Consider the following 22,512-nt stretch of genomic DNA (forward strand, 5'->3'; position numbering starts at 1 on the left):
TCACCCCTTGGAGCATGACTCCTGTGCAGGATGCGGGTGGATGCGGACTGCTACCCTGTCCGTCACGTGGGCTCCCTGAGCACAGCCCGTGAGGCTCAGAGAGAAGCTCAGCCCGCCCTGCCCTCGGGGAACCGTGAGGCCTGCTCACCCAGACGTCAGGACCGCTCGCGCCCTGTCCCCCTCTCCCAAGCGGCCACCCCCGCCTCCCACACGGCCACGACCAGGTGGCGCGAGCTGCCAGTGGCCGCGCCCGAGCCCTGGGCATCCTGTGTGCACTGAGAGCCCTGCTCCCCGCCGAACTTCCTGGCCGCGTTTGTCGCTCACAACCTGTCATCCTCATTTCGTCTTGATTTATCATCAGACCTAATGAGTTTTTGGAGCAGCTACCTCCCGGGGACGGGACGATCAGTCTAGGAGATGGCTGTTGAACTCTGCTTCCCCGGCAATGCGTGGAGGGAAGGGCCGGGAGCAGAGGACTGTGGTCCAGAGGGTAGGGCCGGGCAGCCCTGGCGCCAGGACCCCTCCCTCAAGGTCAGAGCTGCCGGTCAGGGCTGGCCAGACAGCTCGCCTTGAAGTCAGCGAGCCAGTTTCTGCCTGCGTTCCTTACGGCCTCTTGGAGATGTAGGGCTGAGGCGATGAGTAGAGAAGCATCAGCTCAGCCAGCATCCCAGCTGCAGGCAGCAGTGATGAGCTCATGTCCCAACAGCCAACTTCTCCCTGCCTCCTCCACGCCCACCAGACCCGGGGCCCCGCGGCCGAGCAACAGACAGGATTTCCCCACTTGCCTCTTTGCCAGTCCGCGCTGGCCTCGGCCTGGGCCAGGAGTAGCGCCGGGTCACCGGGGGACGCTCCGCTAGTGGCACGACAGGATTGAGCTCTTGTCTTACAGCAGCTGCCCCCTTTGCCCCGGCCCTGGTGGCCCAGCTCTGCTGGCGGAGGTGTCAGCTGCAGCCTCGTGAACAGCTAATCGGCAGGCGGCCCACCCGCTCAGCTCTGCTTCGTAACCCTTTCCGGCCCAAGACAGACTGCCTGGCACACGGGGGACTCCGCCTCCACCCCGTCCACCGTCTCCCCTGGGTGCTGCCCTCACACCCTGCCCCAGTGCACTTCCTGGGTGCGGTTCTGGCACACAGATCTCTGGCCCGCACACCCCTCCTGCACCCACCCTGAGAAATGTGACGAGCCAGACTGCCGGGGTCCTGAGTGTCCCCGAGGAAACAGCGAGGCCCTCACGGGGTGTCCTGTCCCAGGCCCGAGAGGGTTCAGCCAGAGGCAGCTCCTCTGGGAGGGACTGGGTCACCGCTTGCCCCTTGACTGACCACAGCTGGTGGGATTTGTGACGCCCCTCAGTCGTGGGGCCCTCGGAATCAGGAGCGGCAGGGCCGGAGTCGGATGAGAGCACCAGAAACAAATCATCGTCTTTATTGGCAATTTTCACAGGCCTGTTCCCTGGCTCCCCTCCCCCGATCCTGTCCCCAGCAGTGTCAGCAGCTCTGATGAAAAGTAACAGATGACATTTCCGTTGAGCCCACTTCCGAGTGTCATTATGGGAAAACATTGGTCTGGCTTCCCGTGAATCCTGGAAGAAAGGCCTCTTCCTTCCAGGGAGCGGGGAGGGCATGACGTGGCCCGAGGGGACAGTGGGGAGACCCCCAGCCTCCCACTCGGGAGGAGCCCTGAGCTTCCCGTGGGCTGGCAGGCAGTCTCTTCAGCCACTGTTCCTTCACGCTCGCCTGCGTCACTCCCTGAGAAATGTCAGGTGTCATCGTAGGCTTTACCTGAGCGATGGGGGCCCGGGCTGGAGGGGCTGTCAGGTCTGGTCTGAACAGAGACAGCAGCGGTTTATGGACTCCAACACTGGAGACAGGGACACCGGTGGTCCCTGCGTGTGCCGAGTGGCTAAGGGTGGCAGTTCTGGGAGATCTGGATAACAGATGCAAGAAGCCAGAGACTCAGAGAGAGGCTGCTGGATCTGGAAGTATGTCTGTCTGCTGGGAGCAGCGGCTGGGAAGCCCGGCTCTGGGCATGAGACCCACAGGAGGGCCGCTGTAAGAGGTGCAGCCGGCCTGGAGCTCTCTTTGCTCTGAACAGATAGATCGTGGGTCCCCTACCGCTTCTGCAGCAAAGCCAGCTCAGAGTTACTCCCTGTACTTCTGTGCCTCCTACCTGTGCCACCAGGCCCAGGAGAACAGAGCCACATGCCCTTGGCCTCCAGCCTTGGACTCAGCTCCCACGATCCTTGAGCTTTGGTGCCATTTCTTCCCTCGAGTGAGCCCAGGTACCTTCCTTCCCGGTGTTGGCCCCTGGGTGCCTGCCTCCGCTCAGGGCTGCCCGCACTCTTCACTGCCGCCCCTTAGCTGTCCCTGGCAGATGCCCTGGCCCAGGAGGACACCTCCTCCCAAGTGCTCCGTGCCTCCGCCCCTGCTCCTCAGACACACATTCTTGAAACCAAAGGAGAGTCAGGAAGCTGGCAGGAAGCCCCCCAACCCCCAGACCCCTGGGGCCGGGAAGGGAGCTGGGAAGCGCCTGGCCAGGAGCCTGCGCTCCTCTGAGAAGACAGCAGGGGGCTCCACTGCCCATCTCCCCGCGCAGCCCCCATCATGCCCGGCCCTCACCCCCAGACACCTTCCCTCACCTGCTGGCGTGGGGCGTGCACGGCATGTCCCCAGCAGCAGCGGCCACTACTGACCTGCCCCAGAGTGTGACCCTCACGGCCACAGGAATTTAACCCTTAGAACCCATCCACAGACTCTAGCAGAACCCGCAGGTTCTCTTCATGGGGCTCGGGTCCCTCGGCAGGCGCCCCCAGACCAGAGGCTGGCCCAGGTAGGGCTGCCCCTCCTTCCCTGGCTCACTCCCGTCCTGTTTCCAGCTTTCGCCATCATGATCGTGCTGGCCCTGGTGCGCATCGCGCATGGGCGTGGGGAGGGGCGCCCGCCGCTGGCCGACTTCTCCGGCGTCCGGAACCTGTTCGGCGTGTGCATCTACTCCTTCATGAGCCAGCACTCCCTGCCGTCCCTCATCACCCCCATCTCCTCCAAGCGCCACCTCACACGCCTGGTCTTCCTGGACTACGTGCTGATCCTGGCTTTCTACGGCCTTCTCTCCTTCACCGCCATCTTCTGCTTCCGCGGTGACAGCCTCCTGGACATGTACACCCTCAACTTTGCGCGCTGCGACGTCGTGGGCCTGGCCGCCGTGCGCTTCTTCCTGGGCCTCTTCCCCGTCTTCACCATCAGCACCAACTTCCCCATCATCGCCGTGACCCTGCGCAACAACTGGAAGACGCTTTTCCACCGAGAGGGGGGCACATACCCCTGGGTGGTGGACCACGTGGTGTTCCCCACCATCACCCTGCTGCCCCCTGTGCTGGTGGCCTTCTGCACACACGACCTGGAGTCCCTGGTGGGCATCACGGGGGCCTACGCGGGCACGGGCATCCAGTACGTCATCCCCGCCTTCTTGGTGTACCTCTGCCGCAAGGACACCCAGCTGGCCTTCGGCTACGGGACCGTCAACAAGCACGGGTCCCCTTTCCGCCGCACCTTCTGGGTGGGCTTTGTGCTGCTCTGGGCTTTCTCCTGCTTCTTCTTTGTCACCGCCAACATCGTCCTCAGCGAGACTAAGCTCTGATGGCAGGACAAGTCTGGTGACGAGAGGGGTGGGGCCCCCCCGCCCTCCCCGCTGGCAGAGCCAAGGGCTAGTTGCCTCCCAGGTGTCCGTGGGGCAGGCAAGGCCCGGGCTCTTGGAGGGTACCCTCCACGCCTCCAGCTGGGGGGCTCCCCCACCCAGGATTCCGCACAGTCTGCACCTCGCCTCACTTGCCGGGGTCACCCTCCTCCAGGTCCTCCTGCTGGGGCTGCCCCCAGCCAGCCGAGTCCCACAACCGGGCACACGGCTGCTCCTAGATTCTAGGACTGGTTACTGGGATAGAGCCCTCTGCTTTCACACACTCCACCACCAGGGCGGGCTCTTCCCCCGGAAGGGTGGAGACGCAGTGCTGGCACTGCCACTATTTATGCCAGACACGTGTCCCCCCCACCCCTTACCCCGCTCTCCCAGTCCCTCCCGCATCCTTGTCTGGGAAATCTCCATTAGGGCAACCCCAGGCCCTACCCCTCCTCTCCACTGGGCCTGGCAGCGCTCACCTTCCCACCGGGCCTGGAGGTGCCGAGTGCCTCTCCTAGGGGAGTGCCTGGCCCGCTGACAACAAGGACCATAAGTGCTACTTGGCACCAGGGTCCCCAGACCAGAGCTGGGAGGGCCCTGCTGTGGGCGCCAGCTCCTGTCCTGGGCTTCGGAGCCCATGATGACTCCGGAGCAGCGGGTGGGAGCAGCCTTTCCGCACGGGCACAGCAGCCCACGCACGGGGTTTAAAGCCCAGAGCTCTCGACCCCTGAAAGGGAGCCTCGGGCTTCCTGCGGGGGGGGCGGGGGGGAGCAGCGTACAAGGGCCACCAGAGGGGAGCTACCCCCAGCTGTCACCACAGTGGCCTGGGAGCACCCCGGGCATGGAGCCCGTAGTTCCCACCCTGTGAGAGAGGTCGGGCCTGCCCCCCAGCACATGGAGCAGAAGCTCTTACCTTACAGAAAAAACCCTTAGAACCCATACACAGACTCTAGCAAAACCCTAACCATCTACATTTCCTTCTGAGTAAAGCGCAGCTGCGGGAGCGCCCGGCCCTGCCCCCGCTCCAGCACTAACGGCGGCTCCCTTTGGAGCCGAGCTGTGCGCGCTCAGCGTCCACGCTCTCCATGTCCCTTGGGCGCTGTGGGGTGAGACGGGGCCCCGGCCACCATTCCCATGGAAGGAGAGCCAGGTTCCCGGGCACGTCACCAGCTCCACGTGCTCCCCTCCCCCCCAACAATCGTGCATGCACCTGCTGGGCCACCTTCCTCGGAGACACATGCGACCCTAAAGAACTCTGCATTTTCAATGTGCCTTCTCCTGCGTCAGGGCCTGGAGGCTCCTCCTGACCCTCCCTCGTGTGGCCCCGGCCCTGGGCCTAAGCCCACTTGTCCTGGAGCCCACAGCAGCTGGGCCAGGAGCAGCCTCTGGGGTGGGGTCTCGGCCCTTCCCCCTCCCTCCGCTGATTTCAGTGCCTTGCTCCGCTCTCCAGGGAACCCCTTGCAGCCTCCCCCCTGCATCTCACCGTCATCGAACTTTGGACAGAGCGAGGACGCCAGGTCTCCTGGGGCCCACGGTGGTCTCAGGGCAGGGGGACATGGGATTTGCAAGAACACGGGGAGTCCGCAGGCAGCCCCAGCCCTCCCCTATGGCCCCCTGGCAGCCCCGGCCTGTGAGAGTCCCGTGTCATAATCGGCCGCGATCTGCTGTCTCTCTTTTGCCGCACATCTTCAGTTCTCACAGCTCATCCGGCGTATTGTTATTTTTCCACCCTCGTGAAAGAAGGACGCCTCTTCCGCATTTGCCATCGTGGCTGCTTCCCAGGAGGCCTTGCGGGGTGGGCGGGGCTGGGGGGGGGCCTCCACGAGGCTCCGCCCCCCGTGGCACGGATCCCCGTGGCACGGACCCCCGCCCGAAGCTGCCGGAATGTTTGCTGAAAATTAAAACATCTGTACTTACCCTTCTGTAATTACATTCCCTCTTGCTTAAGGACAAAGCAAATTAAATCATCCCGCCGCCTCAGGTTCCAATCCAAATTTTGGACAGAAATTTACTAGCGTGGTAAAGCCAGTTTGATTTATGGGGCAGTATGGGCCCACACAGCAGTGGAGCCGGATGGCTGCATTCCCCTCCACCTCCGAGCTGGGCAACCACAGTCCTAGAAGGAATTGGCCGGAGGTGACCACGTCACTGGGTTCCTTTGCTCCTTGGTGTTTGCCTGCTGTCTGTCGTGCTAGAGGTCAGATGGGGTCAGCTTCCTCTCTACTGCTGATGGCCTGAGGGAGGGGGCGCGGGGACCCTGACAGCTAGACGTTCCCAGGTGAGGCTTGTTCACCTTGCCCATGCAGCACATTCGCCTGTGAGTTTTTACATCAGCTTGTGGAGGTGGGCCAGTTGGGTCATGGTTTCCGTTCTACCGATGGGCCCTGTGATCTATGGTGGGGAAGCCAGAAGAGGATGCCAGCCCAACCTGGCCCAGTTACAAGTGTTGCTGTGGAGGAGAACATAAACTCAGCAGGCTCCACCCGACGCCATTCACCCGCACTGACCCAGACTGGCCCCGAGGGCAGGCCAGTTCAAGGTGGGAGGCAGCCTTCTCTGTCTCGTTCCCTGCCGAGGCACTGGAGCCTCGTGCCATCGCGCCAGCGGCTCCTGGCTGTTCCCTCACCTGAGGCCAGAGAGATGACTGCGGGCTTATGGATGGGACAGATGGCGGGTGACAGGCCGGGAGGCACTGCCGAGTGGTGGGAGGTGGGCAGCGGGCACCTCGCCAGGCCCTCAGACACACACCTGTTCCCGCCAGATGGGGGCCAGGAGCGGCCTCAGCAATGGGAAGAGGCTACAGTCAGAGTGGGGGTGGGGCAGGGGCTGCCCCTACCTCATGGGGAACCAGCCCAGGGGAAGAGCCTGGTTGTGTGTGACACTGAGCCAGCGAAGGCTGAGGCCGTGCCTGTCTAGGGACCGGATCCCTGATCAGGGCTGACACCCGGCTCTTGCGCAACCAGCATCCAGAGCTGCACGAGGGAGCTTCACGATCCCTTCTCCCCGGGGCCTGGGGCTCATGGTGTCGATTGGAGAAAGGGGAAAGTGACATCTACTAGTGCCTGGTGTATGCGGGCACAGTGCTGGGCAGTTTCCACGTGGACCTTGGTGGCATAACTCGCGGGTTAAGAGCGTAGACCGAGAAGTCGGACTTGCCACTTGCAGGCAGCAAACCCCGTGCTCTCTCCTCCTGTCCTTTGTAACATGGGGAGGATAGCACCTGCATCACTGACCTGTATGGGGCTAAAGTCCTGAGTACCTGACACAGAAGTGTTCAATAAAGCTCTCAGGTACTGATGCCCAGCTCCCTTGTCCCTTGCCAGCCATACTGCACGTGTACCACATACCTCTAGACTGGTTGAAGACCCCTGGTTTGGGTCCTCACGCACCTAACCGGTTTCATAGCCTCCTGATGAGTCAAGTGGCTTCTTCTTAGCAACTGCCTGCCACAGTTCAGAAGCGGGAAATGGACTTGAATTCTTTAGGGCTTTGGGGAGGGGGTGGTCTCTGGTTCCCCAACACGCCCAGGAAACTGAAGGACAGCCTTCCTCCGTCACAGAGCCAGACTCAGGCCAGGCTGGGGAGTTTTGGAGCCAAGACTGAAGCTCAAGTATTGTAAGTGAGGGCATCGTGCCCCCTCCCCACACACGGGTGGTGTGGACCATGAACTCAGTAAAGACAGAGGAAGAAACACAGCGATGGCAGCAGCAGGAGGGAACGGGGAAAGACAGTAGGAATTTCTACTGCTGAGATGTGACCAAAGGCCTCTCCCTGTGTCCCACAAAAAAAAACCCAGCATTTGGGTGTCTGGTGTCTGGGTTCAGCTGGCTGTGCTACACTGTCACGCCCTTGTGTGTGATGACTGAACATCTGTGGCTTCACTCTCCCACACAGCTGGCTCCCTCCTCCCCTGCCAGGCTTTCTGTCCTCCCCTTGATAATGCAGGACCCTTCCTCGGTCCTCCCGCAGAGGGGCAGGAAGCATCCTTCCTGCCCCCACTCCCCATGGGACTCACTTCTCCTCAGAATACATTCTTAGAGAAGGAGCAAGGCGGCCAGGAGCCCGGCCCCAGGAGCAGGATTGGCCCCTCGTCAGAGCCAGTCAGAAGCAGGCTCAGCTCCACATGTGGTTCTTAATTATCTTTCCAGTTCTTGGTTATTAATGATCTTGGGGAGCGAGCAGAGAGCAGCCTGGCCCTCGCAACTCCTCCAGGCGTCACCTGCTGCAGCCTTCCGCCCAGCGCTGCGCACAGACCCTGACCCAGGGAGCTCAGGTCCAGGGGCTGGTGGCCAGCGGTTAACCCTCTCACCTCCAGTGGCTGCAACCAAGGTCAAGCTCCCTTCCGCGGCACTGGCCTCTAGCACCCCCCTTAGACTCACACTCACAACCTGTTTTTGAGCGCCCCCCCCCCATCCTGGACCTGGATCCGTGAAAATCCATGGGGCAGAGAATGTGAAATTGACTATAATGGGCTGGGGGGGCACACATTCTTGCGGTTGTCAGGCCCTCCAGCCAGGAACGGAGGGGTATTGGCAATTTCCGCCACTCTACCATTTCAGCGGCTCTCACCCCTAAAACTAAACAAAAAAACTTCCAGTTTTCATGGCTCCAGCCCCAGCAGTAGAATATTTGGAGACTGGAGAGGGGACCCAGCCTGCTGGGAGCCAACAAGGAGCCATGTGGGTAAGGGCACTGGGCCGTGGCCACACGTGGTACTGGCATCCAGCACTGCCCTCCCCAGCCCCCTCCCTACTACATGGAGTTAAGTTTCTGCCCTGCTTCACCCAAATTGCCGGGGACAACAAGGCCTTGGACTTCACAGGCTCACAGTTAGAAAAGGCTCTAACGGCACCAATTATGCTCACCGTGTTTGCGGAATGGATGGAAGGAGGGCTGGCTTGCTTTAGTCATTGTGGGGCTAAATGTAACCACAGAGGTGAAAGCATTGAAAATGGTATGCAAGAGCCATCTTTTTAGATGGTTCACAGCCAGTGACATGTGACAGAGGAAGGAGGTGGGGCTGAGAGCCCCAGAGGGAGGACAGAGAACTGAGATGTGGGACAGATTCTCTGACCTGGAGGTCTTTCCCTCCCAAGGCTGAGCCGTGCCTGACCCCGGAAGCCACCCATGCCAGGCTTCCAGAGCCAGCAGGCAGTCCGAGCCCTGCACAGCCACCGCGGGGCGAACACAGCTGGCCAGGGCCCAAGAGAGCCCAGCAGGTTCCCCACAACAGACCTCCCTGCGTTTCCACCATAACATTGTCAGGCTCCCATGGGGGCCCCTGGCGGGGCAGAACCCCCAGAGCCCCTAGCACAAGCCCTTCTTTTCAAGGAGATTGAAGGATGAGCTCCATCCATCACCACCAGAGCCCCCGTGCTGAGCACATTTGTCTCATTTGGCACCAGAGCGGGCGGGAGCTGGCACTGAATACCAAGTGGCTTCTGCTGCCTGGAGCCCTCTCTCAGCCTTGCCTCCCAGATACTCCACAAAGGGAGCTGCCCACCTGCTCTAGGCAGACACCCCATCTGGGATACTCCCATGATGCTCCTGTTGCCTACCAGCTCTGGTGTGCCCCCTCCAGGGATGCAGAATGAGGCAGCCAGGACCAGTGGGTTGTAAAAGGTTTGTTTAATGTCCCAGCACTCTGAGGAGAAGAAACTCCAGCCAGCTGGAGCCAGGAGCAGGACCACCCTGCCCCAACACCAAGCTCCAGCCTCCATGCTCCCACACCAAGCCCCCAGAAGCCACGACCAGGGACTGGCTCACAGCAGGGCAGGGAGACCCCACTGCTCCCTGTGACTCCAGGCCAGGTGGGAAGGGATTTGCATAAGAAGATAGCAAAAGCCCAGCCCACACCAGGACCTGAGGCTGCTGAGGTCGCTGAGCTGACCATGGAAGACATCATCTGTCACTGGGTTCCCATGGCCAGGATTTCATGGCAGAAGCCAGAAAAGCCTGAGCCCACCTACCCCCCAACGCTGGCAGTGCCAGGCAGAGAGTCCAGCTGAGCAGAATAGCTGACACGTCACACTTCCGATTCCAAGCTGGAGATCCGCCTCCAGGTGCACGGTCGGGGGAAGCCGTGCATCCCACAGGCCACCCTACTGACCTCTTCCAGCCCCCCAGTGTCCCTGTATTCTGTGCTCAGCCCCAGAGTCCTGCCCCTGTGCCCCGGAGGCCCCCAAGCCCCAGGAAGCCAGGGGCCGTGGCTGACACAGGGTGGGAGGTGAGGGCAGACAGCCCCCCAGCAAAGCGGCAGGTGGGCATGGGCGTGGAGGCAGGCGTGCTGTCCATGCGGCCAGGGGGGGGCCCCTGCCCACACCCGCTCCTGGCAGGCCTCCCGGTAGGACGGCAGCCGCATCGACTGCGCCTGCGTCCAGCGCCCGCAGGCCGGGCGGGCACACAGGGAGGGCTCCGAGCTGGGCCGGGCGAAGGCCTCGGTCACCGAGCTGGGCAGGGAAGCGTGGCGCGGGCGCGAACCTCGGGCCCAGGCCGCGCGCAGGAGAGCCTCCCGCCGGGCCAGCTGCTCCGGCCCGAGCAGCGGCAGGTCCTCGGGCTCGGGGGTCTCCGGGAAGAGCGGAAGGAAGGGGCACCCTGACCGGTCGGCTCGAGGGAAGGAGCTGTAGTGACAGCGCTCGGGCGACTGAGGGCGCTCCGGGAGCGCGCGCCGCTCGGAGGCCGAGAGGTGCCGCCCGCCGCGCGCGGTCAGCGACGGCCACCGCGCCTCCCAGGCCGGCCGGCCGGACACCTGGGAGACGTCGGGTAGGGAGGACCCGGGCGTCGGGGGCCGGCCCGGGGGCTGCGGGGCCCTACGCCCCAACGCGGTGCGGCCCCCGCCCGGCGGCCCGCAGCCCGTGGGGCTCGGCTCGGGGGTCGGGCCGGGGGTGGGCGGCCGCGGACTGGGGCAGGCGGGCGGCGGGGGCGCACGGCGGCCGCCGCCCCAGCTCTCGATGGTGCGCGTGGCGCGGTCCAGGGAGCTGCTCACGCCCGCCGTGGTCACGATGTCGCGCGCCGCCTGCAGCATCTTGAGCACGCTGACCTGGGCCGAGCCGGCGGTGAGGTCCGGGCTGGGCGGCCGCGCGGGGCTGGCCAGGCTCTGCACCCCGCTAAAGCAGCTGTAGATGCCCTGGGCGGGAGGCAGGAGACCGACACGGCGTGAGCGGCGCCCACCCTTCCGGGACTGCCCCACGCCCCACGCCCCACGCCCAGGTGGGAAGCATCAGCCCAGGTGTCTCTAAGTCCCAGGAAGTAACTAACATTTGTTAAGCTCCTACTGTGTGCTGCTGGGAGAGCTTCCAGTGGAGCTCTCCGAGGCACCAAGAGGGTAACTCCTTCTCCTAAAGTCACACAGCTTGTAAATGGCAGTGAGGACTCGAACCCCGGTCAGCCCGGCTCCAAAGTCCTGCCCTGCCTGCTGGAAAAGGGCTCTGCTTCTCACCTGCTGTGTGATGCTGGCAGGCCATGCCACCTCTCCAGACCTCAGTTTTTACATCTGTAAATGGGGCCATGGCCAGCTCTGACTTAGCTGGGTTGCTGCCCCTGGAGCTGGGGCCTGTCTAGGGTGGAGTGGGCACCCACCCTGCTGAAGGCCAGCAGGAAGTCCAGCCGGGACGCGTTGGGCACCGAGTGGCGCAGCTTCCGGTAGACCAGATGCTCCCAGGCGAAGACCAGCAGGGCCAGCCCCATGGCCACGAGCAGCATGTAGAAGACGCCGGCCATGTTATCGATGTCTAGCTTGCTGCTCATCACCTCGTTCTTCTCGTTCTGGCAGATCCCCGAGAGCCACACCGTCTCCAGCTTCTGGGTCTCCCCTGGTGGGGGCGAGGCACACCTGGCTCAGGAAGGACCCTTCCAGTGCTCACCCAAGCCTGGAGTGAGGAGGGGTCTGGGGCCAGGGTACCACCCCCCTGTAGGACCACACGGGGATCCAGCCCGGCAGGGGAGGATGGGGGGAGGGGGTGTCAATGAGCAGGAAGGAAGGAGAGCAGAGTGGGAGCTGGGGGGGGATGCCAGCCTCTGACATGCCCACCTCCCACAAGCCCACACTCCACATGCCCAGCAAAGGCTTGTCGACTGCATAAATTTTATCATTCATTTATTCATGAAACACTTATTGACCACCTACACGCCAGGCATGGAGCTGGGCCCACAGAGACAAAAGGCCTCGGCCCCCAAGGAGGCTGCAGGCACCTTCATGTTATCACTCGCATTATTCTACGGCACTGATGGAAAACCAGACAGTTCTTTATCTCATACGGTTGGGACTCTAAATTCAAAGCTCTCTCTGGGTGTTGGGGCAGCCCAGCCGGACCGCTCGCACATGTGAGCCCCCGGGGTACCAAGGCACACCTGGGTTCTGGCTCTGGGATTAGGCAGGCTGTTGGCACTACCCCAGGTCATCTCAAGATGGCAATGGAGGGGAGGGGTCTTGGGGAAAAGTAAAGGAGTTCAGATGCCCCCAACCTCCACCGTGTGGCCTGAGCTCCTTCCTGTCTTCCCATCCTGCAAGGGCTCCCCAGCTAGTTCCTGCTCCCTCCCGGCAAACCAACCCCTCCCCACGTCTCCATCCAGCTGCTCCTAATACCCGCCACCCAGCCACTGCACCCACCTCTCACCCCCAGAGACCTCTCTCCATGCCCGCGGGCCCTGGGCACTCAGAGGACAGTGGTGGAGATGTTGACCAGCCGTCGGGCAGCTGTCCCGACCACGGGCTCTGTGGCCCACCTGGGACCCACCCCAGCCCCCATCAGCGGCTGCACCCACCGTCCCCCAGGAACTGCAGGAGCGCCAGGTCTATGGCCCGCTTCCAGTGGGAGTCCTTCTGCATGGCGATGCCGTAGCCAGTGGTGGCAAAGACCTTGCCAGAGCCAATGGTGACCAGCTTGCAGCCCTCGTCCTTGCCCGCCATGTAGTTGAGGACAGCAGCGTCATAGATGAAGGCATCCAGCTTCCTGGGGACAGGCTGAGCCCTCAGGCCAGGGATCAAGTGGGGTTCAGGGCACCAAACCTGGAGCCTGACAGGGGTCTGGGCCACGTGGGCCCACTGACCACCACCCAGGAGGGATGGATGGGCAGAGCCTTCTCTAGTTGTCTGGGGTCCTGGTGCAGAGAAGCCCCCTCCCGCAGCTTCAGAACCCTACCTACCCTCCTCCTCAGAGAGGCCAGGGGACACTCTGCTTCCAGAGGACACACCCTCTCTGCCCTCCAGGCCCCTAAAGATCCTAAGAAGGCGACAACCAACACCTGAGGGCACGGCTGAACCTTGGTCAATACCACAGCTGCGTCTCTGGGCTCTGGTGGGCGTCCTCAAGCTGCACTCTGCCCCAAGGCCTCCTCACCCCGTCCCCGGGGGTCCTAAATGGCAACCCAGTCTCACCGTCCCACCTTGGGTCTCTCGGGGAGACACGTGGGTAGAGACAGTCAGGGGGTGGGTGCAGGACTGCGGACCCACCCCATCTTGAGGCTGCTAAGCGCGTCCTCCACTGAGCGCTGGTTGAACTTGACCATGTGGGTGTGCATGTCGCGGTAGTTGCTGCGAATGTTCCGCTCCGTGCTGCCGTTGGGCACGGTGCCGAAGCGGAAGGGCGGGTACTGATCCTGAGGCCGCTGGAACTGCGCGCAGAGGGCAGCGCCGTTCGTAACCCCTCCTCCGGCCCTCCAGCCGACCCGGCCCCGACCCCATCCCCCAGTCTGGACTTGAATAGCGAGCGCAGCATGGTCTTAGAGACTGTCCAGCCCACGCCTGTGTTTTACAAACGGGGAAACTGAGGCCGGGACAGGGAGAGACTTACTCAAGGCCACTTAGTCAGTGGACCTGAGCCGTCTCTCCCTGTCCCCGTCCCCAGCCCCCTCCTCCCCAGGCTCCCCCCCTTCTGCCTGCTCCCGCCTCCAGTTCAAATTCCACTGATTCCAACTGTCCTGTGTCCCACCCAAGGCCTGCCCCTGGCTGCGGCATCCCCCCCACCCTCCAACAGCACCCTCTGGGGCTCCAGAACCTTCTTGTCACTGAGGCCAGACACAGTGTCGATGTACTGCTCCTGAATCATGAAGGCGGCCAGGTTGGCGGTGTAGCTGGCGAGGAAGATGACGGCGAAGAAAGCCCAGACCAGGACCATGATCTTGCTGGTGGTGCCCCGGGGGTTCTCGATGGGCACCGAGTTGTTGAAGACCAGTGCCCAGAGAAGCCACACAGACTTGCCGATGGTGAAGGACGGGCCCCCAGACTCTGGGGGTGAAAGGGGGGACACTGGTGCTCCTCTTGCCCGGCACAGAGGGGGTCAGGTTCAACCCACCCAACTCCACGGCTCCCGTCTCTGCTCTGTCCTGGGTGGAGACCCCATCCCTGGCTGACCCCACCCCAGGGCACGTCAACTCACCTTGCTTCTCTCTCTCTCTCACGTATCTGATTGGCCCCCTGCATATTGTCGGAAGGCCAGGGACCTCCCCCACGGGGCATTCTCTGAAGGGCCCCTCTGGCCCTGAGCCCACCCCTCCTGGGAGTGCCAGCCCTGCCCCTGCCCCCGGGCCCAGGTGGGAGCTGACTCTTGCCGCTGGTGAGGTTCTGGTTGTAGCTGACGGGGCTGAAGTACTCGAACATGAAGACGGTTATGGCCACCACGGTGAGGCACATGACAAACATCATTACCCACACGGCAGGGCTGTAGGGCTCTGGGGACAGAGGCAGGAGGTTCAGAGGAGGCGGCGCTGTGTCTCCCCCCAACAGCTCAGGCGTTCTGGGTGCAGACAGGTGGGTCCATGTGGTCACATCAGCCCCGTGGACTGAGCTCAGGGGTCTCTGACTCTCAGAGCAGTGGAGCCCCAGGAGAGACGCCATCCCCCAGGGAGGTCAGGCTCCCCAGCATGCTTGGTCTCTCCCCTCCATCTGCCCTGGGCCAGGGTCCCATCACCCATCACCCACCCTAGGAAACCTCCCTTTGATTCCACATCTCCCCTGGCTCTCATTCTCCCTCTTCCCCCCACTTCCTTTCACAAAAGAGGGCCAGCACCCCATGCTCTTTCCCTTTCCCCTCCCATCCCCCCGCCCCTGCCTGCAACCTCTTCCACCCCTCAGCCCCTGAGGGTGGCCCCTCAAAGCCACAGGAGCAATCTCAGGGAACTCCCTCTGCTTTCCTCCTCTCCTTCCTCGCCACCAGCACCGCTGCCCACGCTCCTGGGTCTGGAACTCCACCCCCGCCACACACACACCCCGGGTCCAGCATGGGTGAGCTGCTTGGAATCAGAGCTCTGAAGCCAAGCCTTACCCCTCATCCTACTGACACAGAAACCGAGGCCTGAGGGGCTGAGGAGACCGACCTGAGGTTTCTGACAAAATCACTTCAGTCTCCCTGAGTGAGAAGTCATTACTACCCAAATCATTTGCTCCTTCGATACAATGCCCATCCTACGAAGTGGAGTTTGTTGCCTTCCCTGTGGCTGAGGAACCCTGCTCAGAGAGGTTCAGTGACTTGCCCAAGGTCACACAGCAGGAAGAGGCAGACCTGGGATTCTCTCTTCTGCTCCTGGTCGAGAGGCTCAGCTGTCCTCAGGGCTCTTTGAACCATCCCACACTGCAAGTCCCACCTGAACTTCTGACTAGGCGCTCTGGGCAGGCCAGGACTATGGCCAGATCCCAGCACCTGGCACAGGACCCGGCACAAGGGAGCTGCCCAAGAAATGCTGAATTTCTAATCAAGTCAGAAACTAGCCCGGCTTCCCGTGCTCTGGGTTGGCTCCTCCAACCCCCCCATGAATATTCTCCCTTTGTCCCAACGGCCCAGCCCAGGAGTTCCCTGACGGTCCAGTGGTTGGGACTCTGCGCTTTCACCGCTGAGGGTGCGGGTTCAATCCCTGCTCAGGGAACTAAGATCCTGCAAGCCACGAGGCCAAAAAATGAAACAAAAAGCAATGTCGCAGCCCACGAGGCACCTCCTGAAGGCAGCCTGCCTCGCTGGTTGTCCTGTCCTTCACAATGGTGCCACCTTTTACCCCGCTCTCCCCATCCCCCGCCCTTACTGAGCACCCAGGCTCAGGACTGAACCTGGACGTCACCTCTTCCCTCTCCGTTCTACCCACCTATTATAGCTCAGGCCTCTGGCTAACCTCCAAGGACCCAAGGCTGCAGTGCTGCTCTCTGAGGGTGCACCCCAAGCTCCCCATCTCCACCCACGCTCCACACGTCCACTGCACTATCCCTGCCCACCCCGAGCCGCACCCAGGAAGGCCGAGGGGGAGACGGTGCCGTTGCTGCGAGCCACCATCACACTGATGCCCGTCTCCACGAAGGGCACAGAGAAGTCCACGATCTCGGAGCGCTCCTCATTGATGGTGAGGGAGCCAATGGCCATGTCTGCCCGCTTGTAGTACACCTGGGGGTCAGGCCCGGATCAGAGGAGGGGCTCCCGCAGGCTGGAGGACTCCCCCACTCCTCTCCCAGCCCCGCATCCAGCACCCACCAGCTGAGTCAGTTGTTCCCACTTGGGTCCTCAGAGCTCCACTTTCAGTACTGACCCGAGGGGTCATCATTGGTGCCAGCACAGTGCCCCTGCCAGTTCGGAGACCCTTAGGAGCTGGGCCCGGGTCCCACCCTGACTGATCCCCAGACCAGGAGGAAACACCTAAGGAATATCCGGGCGTGGCTGACGGATGGATGGGGCCCAGGGCAGCAGGCGGGCAGGTGGGCGGGCTCAGGTGGCCTGGGGGCGGGCCTACCTCCCCGATCATGCCGTTCCACACGCCGCGCACCCTCTTGCCATGCTTGCCGTTGGTCACCAGGTACAGGTCGTAGGAGAACTTGACCACCTTGGCCAGCTTCTTGAGGATGTCGATGCAGAAGCCCTTACAGCAAAGCTTGGTGTAGGGGGCCGTGTCACCACTGCTGCCACCAAGAGACCAGCAGGGGTCAGAGCCAGCGGCTCCTCCCAGCCTGGCTGGTGGACGCCCACCCCTATACCCAAGCATAAGGCACACACAACGCCCGCCGTCGCACGGCGGCACACGGCTCACACCGGGCCTCCCGGGTGTTCTCGCGGACCTGAAGGTGTGGTTGCCATGCCGGCGGCAGGGCACAGTGTTGGGCACGCAGCCGCCTGTGCCAGGGTCGGGGCTCTCCACGATGACAAAGGGTCGCTCTTCCAGCGTGGCCACCGTCAGGTGCCGGCTGTCCACCACGGGCTGCAGGGAAGCACTGTAGCGAGGCCACACCGGGTACTTCATGTGGAGGACACCATGGTCCCAGCGCCCCACCTGCAGAGGATGACCGGCCTCAGCCCGGGACCCTCAGCCCCACTAAGCCCACGCTATAGGTGGGGCCTCTGGGCGAGGCCTGCAGGACCAAGAATCCTCCCACCACACCTAAGGTCACTCGGGGCAGGACGAAGCAGGGCCTGGGGCGGGAGCACCTGGAGAACAGGAGAGTCGGGGCAAGGGGCTGGCCAAGGAGAGGGCTCCCTGCAGCCTCCCCGGCTTCTGGTCCCCCACTTTCCAGTCCAGCCTCCACACTGCTGCTGGCTCACGGCCTCTTCCTAAAGCCCAGACCTGAGCCTGTCACACCGCACTCATTCCCCCAAGCTTCACATAAAGTCCTTAGCCCAGCACTCAAGACCCTTCACGGGTCCACTTTATCTCCATCACCCTACCCTTCTTCCCCAGTCCCCACACCTCCAAACGCATCACTTAAAAATGCTCCAGGGGAATTCCCTGGCAGTCCAGTGGTTAAGACTCGGCACCTTCACTGCCATGGGCCCTGGTTCAATCCCTGGTCAGGGAACTAAGATCCCACAAGCTGCGTGGCATGGCAAAAACCAAAACCAAAACCAAAATAAAACAAAAAAACTCTAAACCCTCCTTCCCCTCAGTCTATACCAGGCTACTATCCCTTCCCGATGGGCTCCTACTCAACCATCCATAGCCCAGCCCAAATATCCCAACTTCTGTGAAGCCTTCCCCAGTTTCCTCCTTTGAAGGCAGAACTAATTTCTGCCCCTCCTCTCTATTCCCATAGTGCTTTGCAAACATTGTTTCTTAAGCACTGACCACCCCAAATTCTATTTGTTTACGTGTCCGTCTAGCCAGCACAGCTGTGGGTTACTCCTTCAGGGGCAGGACTGTGTAATAAGAGTGCTTGATAAGTTCTATAGTGAAGGGTGTTGTGGGAGCCCCGAGCAGGGCTGCCTCAGACCCCCGGGAGACCTGGAAGGCTTCTCAGTGGAAATGTTTCAGCTGAGACCTGAAGGATGAGGGGCTGGATGAGGGACAGAAGGGACTCTGCTCAGCTGTGGGACAAGAGGGGGGGATAAAATGAAAGGACACCGAGGGCCCCTGGGCTCACCCCCTTCTCACCATCTCCCAGAGGCGGTGCCGGTTGAGGGCGATCACCACCATGGTGGGCTGGACCAGGTACCCACCAGGACTGAAGGAGAAGTCCCGGCCCTCCCAGGTGACATTCAGTAGGTGCCTGCGAGGGGGGAGAAGCCAGGGTCCTCTTAGCCCTGACCAGGACCAGCTGTGCCCTCCCCCACCTTCTGCCTCATCACCGCCACCAACAGGTAGCATTTGTGTAATTATTGTTCTGTTTCCCTGTGTTGACCCCCGAGATCCTCACCACACCCTCACACCCTGCTCTTTTCTCAGATGAAGAAACAATGGCCCAGAGAGGTGAGGTCACTTGGCCCCAGGCACACACCTAGTGGGAGGTGTGATCAGTGAGCCCAAACTCATGGCCACTCGTGGCCATCCTATGCCCTGGGCAGGTGCCCACCTGTAGAAGGCCTTCCGGGCAGGGCTGACAGGCCCAGGGTGGCCGCGGCACTCCCCAGCCGGGGCGGGCAGGGTGCCGTGCTGGCGCCGGTAGCCGTGGGCGCCGAGGGCCAGGATGGCCACGCCGTCGCGGACTTTCTGGCGCAGGCTGAGGCGCCAGCTCTCGGTGACGACGCTGATGAGGCCCACGGGGAAGGCGGCGGGGGGCGCGTCGGTGCTGCCTAGCGCCAGGTTGGGCACCAGCCACACGTGACCGGGCCCCACCAGGCCGGCCTGGGCCGCCTCGGCAAAGAGCACCTCGGCCTCCTCGCGCGAGCAGTAGGCCACCAGCACCGGGGCGTCGATCTGGCGCAGCAGGCGCTGGGTGTGGGCGCGCGTCCCGCCGGGGCCCAGCTCCAGCGTGAGCACGTCCAGCAGCCGCCAGCCCACGTAGTTGGCGTCGGCGACGGCGCGCACGCTCTTGAGGAAGAGCGTGTGGCCCGGGTGCAGGCTGGTGATCACGGCGAACGCGCTCCAGTCGTACTCCTCCAGCACCTTGAACAGCACCTGCAGCTGCTGCTCCAGGGACACGCCCAGCTGCAGGAAGGCGGAGCCCGGCTCCTAGGGGGAGGGGTGGGGCCTGAGCGGGGGGTGGGGCGAGCCGAGTCCCGCCCCGCCCCAACTTCCACTCCCTCCGTCAACTCCCACACACCCTTGCGTCGGAAGGTGCTGAGTGTCCCGGGAGCCCTAGTCTCGCGATAACCTCCTTCCCGCCCGCCCGCCCCGCACGTGGTTCCCAGCCCCTGCCGCCCATTAGAATGCCCTGGAGAGATTTTTTTTAAATATTCGTGCCTGACCAAGGCTGGACCGCAAACCAGCAGAAGCGTCAGCTGGGAGCTTGTAGGAAATGCAGATTCTCGGGCTCAGTGCTCACCTGCTGGATCAGAATCCCTGAGGATGGCGCCCGGGAATCTGTATTTCAACAAGCTCTTTAGGTGACTCTTGAGCCCGCTAGTCCAGACCAACTGAATGGGAATCTTAGACATGGTACACTGGGTGTCTGTATTTTTCTAAAGCACTGTGTGGGTGGAGAACCACTGTGCTGAGAGCTAATGTCAGGCCCACAGGTAACTGGGAAAGCACCATCCTCTATGCAGCCCTGGGGATGAGAATGTTCTTCCTCTCTACTGCCTCTGCCACCACAAACGCCCAGGACACTGCAAGATCGAGCCTGGGCTAGCGCAAGCCTCTCCTAGCTGTGGGTTCCCTGCTGCCACTGCAGCCCCTCCAAGATTTCACCACACTGCGACTGTCCCAATCTTTTAAAAAAGCAACTCCGAGAAAACTCTACAGGACAAGTAACCCAGTTCCTTCAACAAACAAATTTGCAAGGAAAAAAGAGAGAGATGGAGGAGGAGCCTTGAGAGGGAAGACTCGTAAGTCATCCCAGCCAATCGCCACGTGGGAACCTAATTTGGTTCCTGATTCAAGTCAACAGACATAAAAATAAACATTTATGAGACAACGCAGAAGATTTGAACACTGCCTGGATTCTTTATGATGTTAAGGAATTTTTATTATTTTTTAGATGTGATGATGTATGGTGGTTTTATTATTTTGTAAAGTCCTATCATCTAGAGATGTGTATTGAAGTATTTATGGATGGAATAAATATTGTGTCTGGGCCTTGCTTCAAAATAAAACAGAAGAGAAGTGGGTGGGGGTAAGGCTGAGGCACGGTTGGCCTGGGGTGGATAGGGGATACATGGGGTCATTATACTCTTCTACTTTTATGTATGCTCAAAATTCCCCATAGGGCTTCCCTGGTGGCGCAGTGGTTGAGAGTCCGCCTGCCGATGCAGGGGACGCGGGTTCGTGTCCCGGTCTGGGAAGATCCCACGTGCCGCAGAGTGGCTGGGCCCGTGAGCCATGGCTGCTGAGCCTGCGCGTCCGGAGCCTGCGCTCCGCAACGGGAGAGGCCACAACAGTGAGAGGCCCGCGTACAGCAAAAAACAAAAAAAACAAAAAAATTCCGCATAATAAAAATATAATCATAAAAGAAAGGCAAATCAGATCAGTCTTCCCTCAACACCTTCTTCAGCTCCTCACTTACTTAGAGTAAAACCCAAGTGTCCTCCCGTGTGGCTGGGACCTCGCCTCCCTCTCCAGGCTCCTCTCTGTTCCTCAGAAACTCTGTGCTTCTTCTCACCTCTGGGTGTTCACACCACCTGCTCCCTCCGCCTGGAACACTCTCCCCCAGTCCACCCCACACACACACCTTGTCACCCCCCCCTCATCCTCCAGGTCCCGGCTTAGGTGTCATTTCTTAGGAGACCTTCTCTGACCAACCCCAGACCCAGAAGGGGTCCCACTGGACTCCCTCGGGGCATCCTGTGTTTTTCCTTCAGGACTAGGACCCCAGCTGTGATTGCTGGTGAATGTGTGTTTAGCGCTTTCTCCCCACAGGACAGCAAGGGCATGACCTGCCCTTGGATGTTCTCCGCTGCAGGCCAGCTACATCAGATCCCACACCCAGCCTGGCCCTGCACCTCTGGGTCTGGAGCCTGACCACGGAAGGCCAGAAAACCAGGGAGGAGGTGGGCGAGCGCTGCCCCAGAACCAGAGGTGGGTTAGGTACCTGCCCATCCCTCATCCAAACACAAGTGTGAAAGCAGCTCAGAAAGCTTATCTTCTAGAACACAGGAGCATCATTCCCACAGCCTTCTCCTCCCTCACCCAGGCCTCCCTCCGCCCTCACCCCCTTGCTGGGCCCACCCAATCCCAGGTTCCCAGGACCTAAGTGTCTCCCTGGCCCAGACTCAGCCCCTCTCCCCCAGCCCCAGCCTGGCTCCAGGCTCATGGGATGTAGGGACATGACTTTGAATGGGCACCTTGGGGGTGAGGACCACAGCAGAGCCCCCACTGATGCTGAGGATAGGCACGTGGGTCTGGAAGGAGATGAAGTCGAGGATCTGGGCCACGGCCTCGGTGTCCACGTTGTCCTCAAAGACGATGCCGTGGACTCGGGCAGTGCCCAGGAGCCCGCAGATCTGGGTGAGAAGGCTGCTGGGGTTGGTGTTGTTGACACCCACGGTGAGTGGCTGGATCTCCAGGGGCAGGTCCAGGAAGCTCTGGGGGGTGAGGCGGATACGGGCCTGGGCCTCCGGTGGCCCCGAGCTGCCAAACACCACGGCCACCGTCACAGCCTGCTCGCCCTGCCCCGGGCCCAGCCCTGCCCAGGCACCGAGGAGTGAGATGAGTAGCAGGACCGGCCCCAGGGCCCCACCCATGTCCACTGGAGGGTCCTGCGGAGAGACCACGATAGGCACAGGGAGGGGACAGAGGCACGGAGAGAAAAGATGAATGACAGAGAGGAGGCAAAGGCCAGAGTCAGAGGGACACACACCCAGAGGATGAAAGAGAAGAGGGAGAAACCTCCCTCCACAAAGAGAGGCAGAGAGAGGGGGAGACAGACAGACACAGAGAGACAAAGAGAAAGAGACAGAGAAGTTAGCTGAGCGTCCAAGCGCAGCCCAGAGGGCAGGACCCGGGAAGAACGTGACCAGAATAGGTGCTCACTACTTCCATTCTACTGTTGAACATCAGGCTTGGCTAGAAAGGCCAGACCTTTGGAAACTCATCCATCTGGGTTCTGCCCCAGGAAGGTTCACAGCAAATGCTAATCTGGTGGGACTTCCCTGGTGGCGCAGTGCTTGGGAGTATGCCTGCCAATGCAGGGGACACAGGTTCAAGCCCTGGTCAGGGAAGATCCCACATGCCGCAGAGCAACTAAGCCCGTGCACCACAACTACTGAGCCTGCGCTCTAGAGCCTGTGAGCCACAACTTCTGAGCCCACGTGCCACAACTACTGAAGCCCATGCGCCTAGAGCCTGTGCTCCGCAACAAGAGAAGCCACCGCAATGAGAAGCCCGCGCACTGCAACAAAGAGTAGCCCACGCTCGCCGCAACTAGAGAAAGCCCGGGTGCAGCAACAAAGACCCAACTCAGCCAAAAATAAATAAATAAATTTATTTTTTTAAAAAATGCTAACCTGGTACCAAGTGCATGGATATGAGTCAGAGAGACCTGAGTTCAAGTCCCAGTTCTGC

General features: G+C 61.5%; 2 protein-coding genes across 3 annotated transcripts in view; one reads left to right on the forward strand and one right to left on the reverse strand.

Moving 5' to 3' along the window:
- Nucleotides 1-3,633, forward strand: part of TMEM104 (transmembrane protein 104) — a gene marked incomplete at its 3' end in the record, with an annotated part of 55,884 nt that extends 52,251 nt beyond the window's left edge. For both annotated transcript variants that reach the window (XM_082679950.1, XM_082679951.1), the window contains exon 10: nucleotides 2,873-3,633. In XM_082679950.1, the coding sequence (XP_082536076.1) occupies nucleotides 2,873-3,633 (761 nt within the window). The remainder of the gene's footprint in view (nucleotides 1-2,872) is intronic.
- A 6,061-nt stretch (nucleotides 3,634-9,694) lies between these two features.
- GRIN2C (glutamate ionotropic receptor NMDA type subunit 2C) lies at nucleotides 9,695-21,707 on the reverse strand (the record flags this gene model as incomplete). The annotated part of the gene is made up of 12 exons (XM_082678464.1): nucleotides 21,294-21,707; nucleotides 18,425-19,023; nucleotides 18,007-18,121; nucleotides 16,700-16,911; nucleotides 16,378-16,543; nucleotides 15,881-16,034; nucleotides 14,212-14,337; nucleotides 13,665-13,894; nucleotides 13,121-13,281; nucleotides 12,433-12,620; nucleotides 11,248-11,480; nucleotides 9,695-10,795 (listed from the first exon to the last, which is right to left on the reverse strand). Exons 1-12 carry the CDS (start codon nucleotides 21,690-21,692, stop codon nucleotides 9,695-9,697), a joined length of 3,684 nt encoding a protein of 1,227 aa, XP_082534590.1. The 5' UTR covers nucleotides 21,693-21,707.
- Nucleotides 21,708-22,512: the final 805 nt, after the last annotated feature.

This window comes from Grampus griseus (genome assembly GCF_964374135.1).
Source record: "Grampus griseus genome assembly, chromosome: 20".
NCBI lineage: Eukaryota > Metazoa > Chordata > Mammalia > Artiodactyla > Delphinidae > Grampus > Grampus griseus.